This window comes from Sapajus apella, unplaced genomic scaffold (assembly GCF_009761245.1).
Source record: "Sapajus apella isolate SASKATOON/1434 unplaced genomic scaffold, GSC_monkey_1.0 scaffold55, whole genome shotgun sequence".
Taxonomy (NCBI): Eukaryota; Metazoa; Chordata; class Mammalia; order Primates; family Cebidae; genus Sapajus; species Sapajus apella.
In genome coordinates this window covers 11,759,234-11,773,498 of record NW_022436995.1, presented here as the reverse complement: position 1 = coordinate 11,773,498, position 14,265 = coordinate 11,759,234, and the positions used below count along the sequence as shown (strand labels likewise).

General features: G+C 36.1%; 1 protein-coding gene across 11 annotated transcripts in view; it reads right to left on the bottom strand.

Moving 5' to 3' along the window:
* Positions 1-14,265, bottom strand: part of LRRC49 (leucine rich repeat containing 49) — a 135,878-nt gene that overhangs the window by 56,783 nt on the left and 64,830 nt on the right. For all 11 annotated transcript variants that reach the window (XM_032244671.1, XM_032244672.1, XM_032244667.1 and 8 more), the window contains one exon: positions 3,289-3,436. In XM_032244671.1, coding sequence (XP_032100562.1) covers positions 3,289-3,436 — 148 coding nt within the window. The remainder of the gene's footprint in view (positions 1-3,288; positions 3,437-14,265) is intronic.

Here is a 14,265-nt window from a genome sequence, read left to right as displayed (position 1 = left end):
GGTCTGTGGGTTGGACCCCAGCAGTAAACTGCTTTGAGCTACTAAGATGCTCAGAGTCTCACAGATGTCAAATCTTACTGTGTTTCTCTTGGAAATTAAAAATATTAATTTCCTGTGAGTTGACTGGAGTATCCTCTGCAGGCAGTTTAGGAACCACTGCCCTAGTGCATAGAAATTCATTAAGTATTTGTGTAGTCCAACACAGTAAGAATGTTTGTATGGTAATTTACACAAAAATTCAATTAAGATATTGTTTTGTAAAGAGAAAAAATAGTTTCAAAACTGGCATTATGGCTCACGCCTATAATCCCAGTACTTTGGGAAGCTGAGGCGGGTGGATCACAAGGTCAAGGAATTGAGATCATCCTGGCCAATGTGGTGAAACCCCATCTCTACTAAAAACACAAAAATTAGCTGGGTGCAGTGGCGTGTACCTGTAGTCCCAGCTGCTCGGGAAGCTGAGAGAGGAGAATCGCTTGATCCCAGGAGGCAGAATTGCAGTGAGCCAAGATTGCCACTGCACTCCACTCCAGTGACTGAACAAGACTCTGTCTCAAAAACAAAACAAAACAAAACCTGGCATCATCAAATTTTTCGGTCAGATAATATTTTGGGCTTGTAGGCCATATGGTGTCCATAGCAACTACTTGAGTTTGCCATTGCAGCATCAAAGGAGAAATAGATAAAACATAAGTGAATGGGCATCACTGTGTTCCAATACAACTTTATTTACAAAAACAGCCAGCTCATAGGCTGTTTGCTGACATTTGTTATAAAAAGTCCTTTAAAAAGGTACAGCTTCCACACTAAAGTTATTAAAAAGTTATAAACAAAAGGTGAGACTAAATACCATAAGTCCATATTGATACAATTGAATGAATAAATTGAAATTTTTGTGAGGAATGGAATTACAAAGGGAAAAAGAGAAACTTCACAAAGAAAAGCTTGGCAGAAATCATCTTGAAGTAAGCATCCTCAATAAAGAAATATGAATAACATGTTGTAGGACATGCTGGGCTAAGATGCAATAAGAATACAAAATCCCTACTATGATATTAATGCCAAAAACCTATAAGTAAAAATTAATCAGGATGAACCCAAAAAATCTGAATTGAGGGTCATTCTACAAAAAACTGACCTATAATTTTCATAAATATCAAAGTCATGAAAATCAAAGAAATATTGAGGAACAGTTCCAGAAAAATGATGACTTTAGACACATGACAACAAAATTCATCTATGTGGAATGCTTAATTCTAAACTGCATCTTTTTGCTATAAAGAACAATGTTGATATAACTGGTAAATGTTGAATGTGGTGTGAGAATCAGATGCTAGCAATTTTTCAATGTTTCTTGATGTTGTTATTATATTGTGGTTACATAGGAGAATGTCTTTGCTTATTGAAATTACACATTAAAGTGTCCATGGTTGCTGGGGAATCAAGTCAACAGCTTACTCTCAATAGTTCAAGAAAAAGAAAAAGATCTTTTACTGTATACAATCTTTTTATAATTTTGAGATTATTTCTAATTTATTTTTAATTTTTAAAAATTAAACAGCAGAGCAGATACGCTTTATAAGTGCTAATGTATATTTATATCCTACATGTAAATATATAGTCTATATATATCCTAAATATATGTGGCCTATATCTTTATATACTTTATAGCTATTAATGCCATACATTTAGCAGAACTGCGGTGCTGCTCCCATCCTGGGTATCTTCCCCCATTTCCTTACCAGGCAAGCATACCTTATGGAATGCACAAGGACAATAATTACATACAGTATCATTTGCCTTTATTTAAGGCATGGAAGTCAGATAAATTTCATTCAGTCAACAAGCCTTTATTAATTATTATTAAGTTAAACTACATTCTTAGTAGTATGTGAGATAGAGAAGGAATGGTAGTAAGCATTTAAAGAATATCTGTATGTGCCAGGCAAAAAAGAAGAATGATTTCTGACCTGAAAGACTATATATAGTTTGGGTGGACAAGACTGACAAATAAATTCACTATTAGGAACATAGCATAAAATTAAGTACTAATTTACATAAATGGGTTAGCTCTATATCTTACCCCACTCATCTCAACCACATCAGAAAGAGTAATTAAGAAGTAGCACAGATGCTTAATTAAGAAAGACATGTGAGATAAGGGTAAAGAGTCACCACAAAAGTATGAAACAGTATTGACGCTACAGAGCTGAATTAACTGAGAGAACAAAGAACCATAGCTCCATCATGGAACAGAGAGAGGTGAGCCCTAGAAGACTTCTGGTATCCATCAATTCATCCACACTTTTACCTATTAGCTAGACACCTTACAGGTCCACAGTATTGCTGATGCGTAAATGAAAACTGCACACATTGTGAAGCTAATATACAAAGGAATAGGCCAGTTGGCAATTGCATAAACCTAGCTGATCATCGGAATTCACATGAAAATTAATTAGCAGTCCAGAAGAGAGAAAATAAGTAGAGGATTAGGATATTTTTCTAGTTCAGAGACTATCACAGTGAGATGATTAAAATGTGTTTTCTGATAAAAAATAAACCTGGTCAAATAAACAAGTGTATTTAATTACAGGACATCTTGAAGCCTATAATATGTTAAAAAGAGAGGGCTATTATGCACAGCATTTCACTTAGAACAGAAGCCATATTAAAACATCTAAATGTAGAAAATAACATAGAAATACAATGAATAAAAAGAGGTAGCTTCTTTGGGAGGTATAACATCAACAATAACAATAACAACTACATACAAATGCTTCCTAGGATCCTCACAGTCTTCTAAGGTGTAGTACTTTATTTTATCTTCACAACAACTCTATGACGTAATTCTGATCCCCACTGTACTTGAAGGAAAATAGGGTATGCAAAGGTTAAGTACACTGGCAATGGTCTATGGCTAGGAAGCCGTCAAGCCAGAATTCAGACGCAGGCAATCTGGCTCCAGTGCCCATGCTCTTAACCATTACACTATGTTACTTAATGAAATTCTCATTCATTTCAAAATAAATTATTAGTTAGATATTAAGCAAGAATGAAAAACAAACATGATAATTAAACAGAAGGCTAGGAATTTTAAAAGTCCTGTTCAATTAAACTGGGGATGGGGTCAGGTGGTCAAAACTCTGTAATTGCAATTATGAAGTACATAATCATGATAACCCATAGTTCATTAAAATTAAGATATATTTCAATCAAAGAATATGCACCCCAATATCTTAAACCACTCTAAAGAAAACAACATGGTGAACACTTTGGAAGGGTTCTCACCGTGATTCTCTTCATATCTAGCTGGCGCAGCTGCATCATATTCTGAAGGACAGTGTGTTTGTACCATGACTCTTGAGCTATGGGATTGCCATCAAAGGTGATGTCCGAGAGGGAAGAAGAGTCAGCAAGGCAGGAAATACTGTCAAAACTGCAGAAGAGACAGAAACCACCAGATTATTATGAGGACTTTAAATAATAGTTTCATTTTTAATAGACTTTATTTTTAAGATGGTTTTAGATTTATAGAAAAATTGAGAAGATAGTACAGAGAGTTCCCATATACTCCATACCCATTTTCCCCTATCGTCAACATCTTGTGTTAGTATAGCACATTTAGTACAATCAATCAACCAATATCAACATATTATTAGTAGCTAAAGCCCATATTTTATCCAGGTTTTCCTTAGTTTTTACCTAATGTCCTTCTTCTGTTCCAGGATTCCATTGAGGATACCATATTACATTTAGTTATCATATCTCCTGAGGCTCCTCTTGGCTGTGACAATTTCTCACTTGTTTTTGATATCAGTTATTTTGTAGGATGATCCTCTATTAGGATTTGTCTGATATTTTTCTCTTGATTAGATGGGGGTTAAGATACATATAATTTTTTTTTTGAGACTAGGGATCTCACTCTGTCACCCAGGCTGTGCTTCAACGTTGCTATCATAGCTCACCCTAACCTCAAACTCTTGGGCTCAAGCAATCCTCCCACGTCAACATCCCCAAGTAGTTGGAACTACAGGTGTGTACCATCATGCCTGGCTAATGTTTTACTTTTTGTCTACAAAATAAAAAGGGTCTCACTATGTTGTCTAGGCTGGTCTAGAACTGCTCAAGCAATCCTCCCACCTTGGCTGCCTGAAGTGCATGAGCCACTATGCCCAGCTGGTACATATTATTAACATGACTTATCACTGTTGATGTTGACCTTGATCAACATGTTTAAGGCCGAGGCTGAGGTCATGTTCTTCAGGTTTCTCTCCAATGTAAAGTTACTATTGTAGCCTCTCCTTTTCATACTCAACGTTGTAAGGAAGTCACCATGTACAGCTCACATTTAGGGAGTGGGGAGTTAAGCTCCTCCTCCTTGAGGACAGAGACTCTGGACTCATGGATATTCGTTTTATACTTTGGGTTATTATCCAGTGCAATTTTGCTTATTTTGTTGTTCAACTTGTTCCAACTTTGGCCATTGGAAACTCTTTCAATGGGCTCCTATGCCCCTTTGGCTCCCATCAATGTGGATTTTTTTTTCTTTTTCTTAGCATTTTCTTACTTTCTGGCACTACAAGATTTTCTAGACTCATCTATTTTCTAGACTAATTCCTGTCCTGGTCCTAGAAGCCATTTCTGAGGAGTCATAGTTCCTTTTATTGGCGACTAGTATTAGAAACAAAGATCTGGGGGCTAAGTGTACTTCTTGCTACTGTGGGGTCATATCCTTTACTCCCTCTCAGCTGACACAGCAAGAATATATATGTGTGTGTACAGAAACTTGTGTATATGTATGTATATATATATAAATATTTCTCTAAGTAACTGGGTCTATATTAAGCTAAAGATGAGTTCACACTGATGTCTCCAACTTTAATCCAACTCTAATCCATCACCAAATGAATCATTCTAGCCTCCTTCCCTTGCTTACCTGAAAATTTCTACTCCAGCAAGAAGTTTGGCTCCAAACCATCTGCTCTTCATTTACTTAATTATTCAATTCCAGTATGTATTTATAGAGGTATCAGAATTTTTGATGTGTACCCCCAATGAGAAACAACTTCATCAACTAAAGTACAATGGTTAGGTGTAATTGCTTTTGCAGTTAGTCTTACAGGCTCATTTCCAAAGTTTCTTAGATGAGTGTCTTTTTCCCTCAACCCTTTAGGGAGGTTGTTTCATATATTTGTAATACAGTTAGATTCTCTTGTCAGTCTGTATTCCTTTCTGAGACCCTTTAAACTCCTAAGTGATTTTTTAATTTGCATATATTAAGGTTTACTTTTTATCATGTAAATTTCTACAATTTTCCCAAATGCATAATGCCATGCATCCACCATTAAAGTATCTTAGAGTAGTTTCACGACACTAGAAAAATCCCCTGTACTTTAGCCATTTGATCTCCTCTCCTCCTCCCAAATCTCTGGCAACCACTGATCTTCCTACTGTCACTATAGTTCTGCCATTTCTAGAATGTCTTATAATTGCAATCATGTAATGTGTAGCCTTTTCAGATTGACTTCTTTCACTTAGTAATATGCATTTAAGTTTCAACCATGTCTTTCTGTGGCTTCATAGCTCATTTCCTTTTATCACTGAGTAATATTCCACTGTATAGATGTACCATAGTTTCTTTAACCATTCACCTATTGAGAATATCTTGGCTGCTTCCAGTTTTTGTTGATTATGAATAAAGCTGCTGTAAATATTCACCTACAACTTTTTGTGTGGGCATAGGTTTTCAACTGGATAAATAACTAAGAGTATAACTGCTGATTATATTTATTTTAGCTTTGTAAGAAACTACCAAACTGTCTTCCAAAGTGGCTGTATCATGTTGCAATCTTAACACCTCCCCATCCTTACCAGCATTTGGTATTTGTGTTCTGGGATTTCAGCCATTCCAAGAGGTGTGTAGTGGTATCTCATTGTTTTAATATGCAGTTCCCTAATGACAAGAGATGCTGAGCATCTTTTCATACACATACTTGCCATCTGTGTATCTTCTTTGTGTTTTCAGCTCTTTAGCTCATTTTAAATTGGATTCTTTCTTTTCTTACTGTGGAATTTTAAGATTTTTTTTAAAAACGTGGATACAAGTCTTTTATCAGATATATGTTTTGCCAAAATTTATCCCCGTCTTTGGTTTGTCTTTTCATTCTCTTAACAGTGTCTTTCACAGGACAGATGTTTTTAATTTTATGATGCCCAACTTAACAATTTTCTCTTTCATGGATCCTACTTTTGGTCTTGCCTCTAAACACGAATTGCCAAATCCAAGGCTGTCTAGATTTTCTCCTATGTTTTCTTTAGAAGTTAATAGTTTGGCTTGGTGCAGTGGCTAATGCCTGTAATCCCAGCACCCTGGGAAGCCGAAGTGGGTGGATCACGAGGTCAGGAGTTTGAGACCAGCCTGGCCAAGATGGTGAAACCCCGTCTCTACTAAAAATGCAAAAATTAGCCAGGTGTGGTGGCTGGTGCCTATAATCCCAGCTACTCGGGAGGCTGAGGCAGGAGAATTGCATGAACCTGGGAGGTGGAGATTGCAGTGACCCAAGATCATGCTACTGCACTTTGGCCTGGCTGACAGAGCAAGACTCCATCTCAGAAAAAAAAAAAAAAAAAAGAAGTTTAATAGTTTTGTTTTGTATATTTAAGTCCATGACCCATTTTGAGTTAATTTAGTGAAAGGTGTGTGGTCCATGTCTATGCTACTTTTTTTTTCACATGGACATCAATTATTCCAGTATTGTTTGTTGAAAAGCCTATCCTTTCTGTATTGAATTGCTTTTGCTCCTTTATCAAAGATCACCTGACTGTATTTGTATGGGTCTATTTCTGGGCCTTTTATTTGGTTCCGATGACATATGTGTCTACTCTTTGACCAATACCACACTGTCGGGATTACTGTAGTTTTATAAGGGATCTTTATTATGTAGCTTTGAAATGGTTTAAACACTTTGTTTATTTACTATATGAATGACACGTTTTGCTGTGATAAGAACATGAAGAGTAATTCCTCTACTTGTGAGAATGTTATATCACTCCTCATCAGACCACATATGTGAGTTACTGGGCTCAACTACCAGACTCTAAAAACACATATAAACCCAAGATTTTGACAGATTGAGAACCTAAGCTTTGTCAGGGCTACTCTATGTCAGACACTTTTAAAGCCCAGCAACACTGGCACTGCTTGCTAGTATTGAGGGACCTTGCATGTTGTCATGCATGTACACTGTGTTGATCAAACCATCTCTCCTGAAGCCACTTATGGAAAGGTGCTCTCCAAACTCTGACTAGACTTTACATCCACAGAGGCATGCTTCCATCCTAATTTAGCAAATAGACTTTAAGAACTGGACTCTAAGCTAAATTGGAACTCATTTGCTATGTGGATATTGTACTTTATCTACGGAGTATATTCTCTGTGATATTTGTTCCTGTTATTATCCCATTCTTTCAGCATTACGAATAAAAATGATAAGCTCTTTGTATGGCAATAAACTATGTGATTTGTGAAATCATACTTTGATCATCTGTTTATTTTAACTATACAAAGCAGTCTTGAAAAAGGTTACTGTGAACCCTCCAACTTTATTCTTCAGTATTGTGTCACTATTCTAGGTCTGGCCTTTTCATATAAACTTTAGAATCCAATTGTTATCTGTAAATAACCTGTGGGATTTTGATTGGGATTTTCATTTTTTAAAGAAATAATCACTTTTCTAAATAATACTACAGAGCATCTTGGTAAAACTCATTTATATTAGTCATTCTCATTCAGTACACAAATACTTTACAAATACTTTATTTATTCAGGCACTAAATTACCAATACTTCACAGTACTATAAGGTTTTTATTCAGGCACTAAAGTAAATATCTTTTCTCACTGTGTCAACAAAAGCTGGATGATATAGGATATTCTCAGTATAGAAAACAGCATAGGTACTAACAAGGTTGAGGCAAGTTCTACAGCAAGACAAAAGCCTGCTGTTTTTATTGTCATATGTAAATATTTCTTCTATGTTTTCATCACACTCAAGGTAAAAAGATACCCTGCTATTAATTATTTTATCTCAGATCTCGTCTTTACCAATCTAAAAGGTAAATCTCACAATTTACATGGAACTCATAGCGTTCGAGACATGTTTAGATAAATATGGGAAGGCATTTGTAACAGACTAGCATGTGAAGGTGAAGATGTGAGCTTATAAACTTAAGCTTAATCATCACTTCAAGTATAAACACGCTTGAACAAACATAATTTTCCTACCTAGCATTGTCAAAATTCATTTTCTTCATCAATATAAAAATCTCAGAACAGTTTCTGGTATTTGAAATGGTTGTTTTCTCTCCTTCCCCCATAGTTATTTACATAAAGCCTAAATCAAATAAAAATGCTTTTGAAGGCAATGTTTTATGTCTTCTACTTTGTTAAAGTGAACTAACTCACCACCTTATCTCCGCAAATCTGCTTCTCTAAGTATATTTTCCATTTGATAAATGATGTCACCATCAAACAAATAATTGAGAATGGGAACTGTAAAGAGTCATCAAGGGATTTTAAGCAAGGCGGGTAATATGATCAGAATAATATTTTAGAAAAATCACAACTTAATAACGTCATGGAGGGTAGAAGAAAAAGAAAAAACCCAAGAGTCAAAAGCTAGTTATAAAGTAGACTGCAGTAATAGAGGTGAAAAACAGTAAGGGCTTGACGTATCAAAAACCAAGACAGTGATCAGGAGAGTAAAGAGACGATAGGTTCTATGGAAGTTTAGAGTGTAGCATGGACAGAAATTAGTAATCATTTGAATGTGATAAAGAAAGGAATCCAGAGTAACTTCCAAGTCTCTCTCTCAGGTGAACAACTAGAGTCATGGATACAAGGGTGCATACTCTGTCAAAATTCATTGAACTCTACCCTTAAAATGTGTAAATTTTATTACATGTAAATTATATCTTTAAAAGTTGATTTACAGAGAAATTTTAAATTATAAAAATATATATATTTGACAGATTATCTTCTCATCTATCAGGTCTCCTTTTCCTGGAACAGTTACATTGGTGGCCATTGGCTATTAAGATACATTTCAAAAGGGTTTTCACTAAGCCTTCCTCCACCTACTATAGGATGGGCTCACTAATTTCAACCTTAAGGCGTCAACTAATGTGAAGAGCAGAGGCAACAGAGCCAGCAGATGTTGAAGAGCATTTCTTTTTTTCAATACTCAATCTAACTGAATAGAATTAAACTGTAAGGTTCTTGAGGACTAGAAAGGTACTATGACCAGTTCCCCAACACCTAACTTAAGACCTATCTTTAGTTAAGTGTGCAATAAAGTTTTGGTGAATGAATGAAAAAATGTGATGAATTAAAATAATTCCAAAGGACTTATCCTTGATTTAAGAAAATGAATGAATGAATTTTCTTATACTTTTCTTGGAATTATTATTTAAAAGGTAACATAACGTTTAAGAATCATTATGACCCAACATATATTACCAATCAGGCAGATGTACTTAAAAGTGAAAATAATATGTACAAAAGCATGGACAAGCTGGAAAACTTAACTTTGTTATAGATAGATTCTAATTTTGTTATTTGCTATTTATTTACAAGCTACATTATAGAGTCTATGATTTGTTTCTTATTGCTAAGTATAATTTTAAACTAAAGGGATTGTTACTGTTCCCAGCCCTGTCTCTCAAGTATTCTTTTGGGGGATTGAATTGATCTAATAATTGCCAATGGAATTGGTCTAATAATGGGTGGTATCACACAAAACTAAACAGTATCTTCATTTAATTAAATACAAAGCACTTTTGTATGTATTGAAGAAAACAGTATGCCCAGTGCACATTATGAAGCACTTCGGAGATCTAAAAGATCCGTAGATGCCTATATGGTCTATGTCTATAATTCAAGCACAAGAAAAAAGTGGCATCAGGAATGGGGACATCACTGCAATCCTCAGCAGGTACTATCTGCGCAACTGCTCCCAGATCAGCTACAAGTGTTGACATTCAGACTGAAGTCTTTATGCTTTGGATAGTTTTATTAAAGTAAAAATAAATCTGTATTTGATCCAGAAGATTCCTCACAAAATTTCATTTCCATCTGCCAAGCATTTAACCAATAAACATGCCAGACATTCCCAGAAGCGCACTGACAAAGAGCATATGATTTTAAAGACGTTCTCTAACCAAATAAAACAATACTCTTAAGTACAAATACAGGCTAATGATGGGTTATGTCTTACCTAACCAAAGAAAATCAAAAGCAGACTGTTTAAAAAAAAAAAAAAAAAACACCTGGAAATAGAACAGTAAGTATAGTGAAATACTGGTTTTAAAAACAGTCTCTCTCTCTTTCTCTTTCTTTCTCTCTCTCTCTCTCGTTTTTTTTTTCCCCCCTTGATGGAGGGGTTAAGAACACTCAGTTGTTGCTCTCATCTCTTCAGAGTACCAAGAATGAAAAAGCTCTGGTCCAAAGGCTGACATTTAATTTATAATTGACTTTAATCTTTTTCCAGATTACTCATACATTTGTTCTTCCCCCAGTAGTCTCTTCACATTGCCACATCTGCTTCCTATCTGCTAAAGAACCTATAGAGAAACAATCTGTCCCAACTGATAAAAATTCATATCCCAAAAGGAAAAGAAAATATTTTAGTCCATTTTATGCTTACTTAATAAAATACGGAGAAATGAAATTTCCATATACGCATGATACGACATAGATATTTAACTAACAATTCCTAAATATCAGTCAAATCTCTTCAACTAGAAATTTGCCTCCTCTAAGTAAGCTAAGTACTTTAGAAAAGGGGGTTTTCTTCTTTTATACCAGTAAGGTACCATGATCTCTAAAATAATATTAATGAAAAGTTCACTTATATCAATCAGTGAGAATTTTTCTGAATAGTTACTATTTGCCTAGAGGGCTGAAGTGAAATGGAACAGTAGAATAAATCATCAAGTGTGCTCACAAGGACTGAAATATACACAGCTGACAAATATAAAATCACTAGAAAGATGTATAACACATAATCAAGAATTAAAGAGTAAAGCACAGTTTTAAAAAAGTACACATACATATACGCCATTGAATACTATGCAGCCATAAAAAAGGATGAGCTCATGTCCTTTGCAGGACATGGATGAAACTAGAAATCATCATTCTCAACAAACTAACACAGGAACAGAAAACTAACCACCACATGTTCTTACTCATAAGTGGGAGATGAACAATGAGAACACAAGGGCACATGGAGGGGAACATCACACACCAGGGCCTGTCAGTTGTTGGAGGGCAAGGGGAGGGATAGCATTAGGAGAAAGACCTAATGTAGATGACAGGTTGATTTCACTAGAAAGATGTATAATATATAATCAAGTATTAAAGAGTAAAGCACAGTTAAAGAAAAGCGCACATACACATATACTATGGAATACTATGCAGCCATAAAAAAGGATGAGTGCATGTCCTTTTGAAGGACATGGATGAAACTGGAAACCATTCTCAGCAAACTAACAAAGGAACAGAAAACCAAATACTGCATGTTCTCACTGATAGGTGGGAATTGAGCAATAAGAACACGTGGACACAGGGAGGAGAACATCACACACTGGGGCCTGTTGGAGGTGGTGGGGGGCCAGGGAGGGACAGCATTAGGAGAAATACCTAATGCAGATGACAGGTTGATGGGTGCAGCAAACCACCATGGCACATGTATATCTGTGTAGCAAACCTGTACTTTCTGCACATGTACCCCAGAACTTAGAGTATAATAAAAAATAAATTAACAAACCTGCACATATACCCCCAAACCTAAAATTTTAAAAATAAATAAAATATAAAACTAAAAAACAATCCACAAGGTTTCAAAAAGTAAAACTTGAATTTACTGTGTGCCAAGTACTATGTTGTATTCACGCAAATGAAGAGATACGTAAGCATTGTGATAGGTATTGTAAGCAATCTAGAGATGATTTAAAGTACAGAAGGATGTGCATAGGTTATACACAAATATTATGCCATTTTGTATCAGGGAACATTGGTGGATTTTGATATCCACAGGAGGGGGCATGTGGGTTCCTAGAAGCAATCACACAAAGATATGGAGGGAAAACTATATAGTAAATCATAAACCAGTAACATGGTCGCTTATTATAATTAACAAGTATTGTGTTCTATACATAACTGTAGGTGCTATGCTTTGATATGACTGGCAGCTCTCAGTAAGTTTGTTTACATCACCGGCACCAAAAACACATATGAAATGAGTTGTGCTATGATGTTCTGATGGCTATGATGTCACTAGACAATAGGAGTTTTTGAGCTCCTTTACAGTACAGGTAACCACCATTGTAAATGTGGTCCACCATTGACCAAAATGTTGTTATGCAGTGTATGGCTATATAGGTCTGTGTGTTGTATGTAAACCTAAAGTGTTTCAGAAAGACCAGGGCTTGGCAAACTACAGCCTGCAGGCCAGATATGCTCTATCACCTGTTTTTGCATGGCCCACAAGTTAATAATGGCCTCTTTGTTTTTAAATGGTTGGAAAAAATGTCAAAAGGAGAATATGTCATAAATGAAAATTATATGAAATACATATGCCCATAAATAAGTTTTATTGAAACACAGCTCTGTCCACTTATTTACATATTATTTTTGGCTGCTTTTGTGTTACAAAGGCAAAGTACTTGAAACAGACATCACCTGGCCTGCAAAGAATCATGTACATGACAGCAATCTAAGTGATCTAAATACACACAGACACATACACATATACACATGCATACTTCCTAATTCTATCCACTGAGATGGCCAAGACACTGATACCTCAAAAAGGATGAACACACCTTGCACTCAAATCTTAGTTTCTAAACAGCATTCTCCACTAAAAATCATTAGAACTGGCTGATTCCGGAGAAATGGCTGATTCCGGAGCTAGGACTGTGAAAGTATACAATCAGCCTGGAACACCTTGTTGTGCCAGAAAGGCAGGAAGTACTTAAAGAATGAGGATACATCAAAAGACTACAGGAGCCTGCTTGAGAAATCAGATAAAATTTGAACATCAAAATAAATAATAATAGTAAAGGACTGCATCCCTCTTTTTTTCCTGGCTTAAAAAAAAAAAAAAAAAAAAAAAAAAAACCTTTGCTAATGGAACCATAATCCCTGAGGGCTAAAAGTATGACCCCCTCTAATACTTACAAATACATTTTAACAGATATTCCCAGCTTTGAAAGGCACGACTCCAAGGGTTAATGCCTTAGTGGTAGAATGAAAAGCAGTGGGTAAAGCATACATGCTCTATCAGGAGTGCAATGAAGTAAAGTTAGATTTAGGCAGAGGTTATGTGTGTGCTTATCCATAATGTGTTAATATATATTTGAGAGATATGAACTCTCTGAGAGGGACAGGGGAACCATGCTGCGGAAGAAGGAAGAACCTCTGATATCTAGGTCAGGCAGACAGATGGCAATGAGGGGTGGGGGAGATTGAAAGTAGAACACAAACGAACACACACACACACGTGTGCTCACACATACGCACACACACAGGAAATGGGATGAAATTACCCAAAGTAAAGGAGAAACTCCCCAGCTAGCTCTAACATTAACGTGAGCAAAGGCATGAAAGGGGAAATAAGTTTATTGGACATCTATTGTTATTATCTTCTTGCCCAACTTCCCTTCCCTTGGTAACAAAACACCTTTTTCCTGTAGTAAACCCAGTCCACAAACTGATCCCACTCTCGTTGTCCTAGGGGATACAGACCATATGTCCCAGGATTGAGCATTCAGTATGTCCTGTATGTCCCTGGCTGCGGTGATTCATTCCAAGTGGGCACCTGACCTAAATAAGCACAATCAGAATCCTCTGCAGCAGTGCTTCCCAGACTGTAACGTGCATTTAAATCACCAGAGCACCTTTTAAAATGACAGTTCTTACCCAGAGGTCTAGGGTAGGGCTTGAGATCCTGGACTTCCAATAAACTTCCCAGTGATGCTAATACTGCTGGTTCAGGGACACACTTTTGAACATTGAGTCTCTTTAGAACCTTCTGCCAGAGCAATCAGGGACGAAGCGCTCTTTATACTAGAGCTGCTAAGTGACAGACTGATTCTCAGGCTGTTGGATTTTCCAAAAGTGGCAAGTTTTTTTTTTTTTTTTTTTTTTATGTTTCTGTCACTTATGTCTTTGTGTGTTCTCTGTCATTAGGTTATACACTCATAAA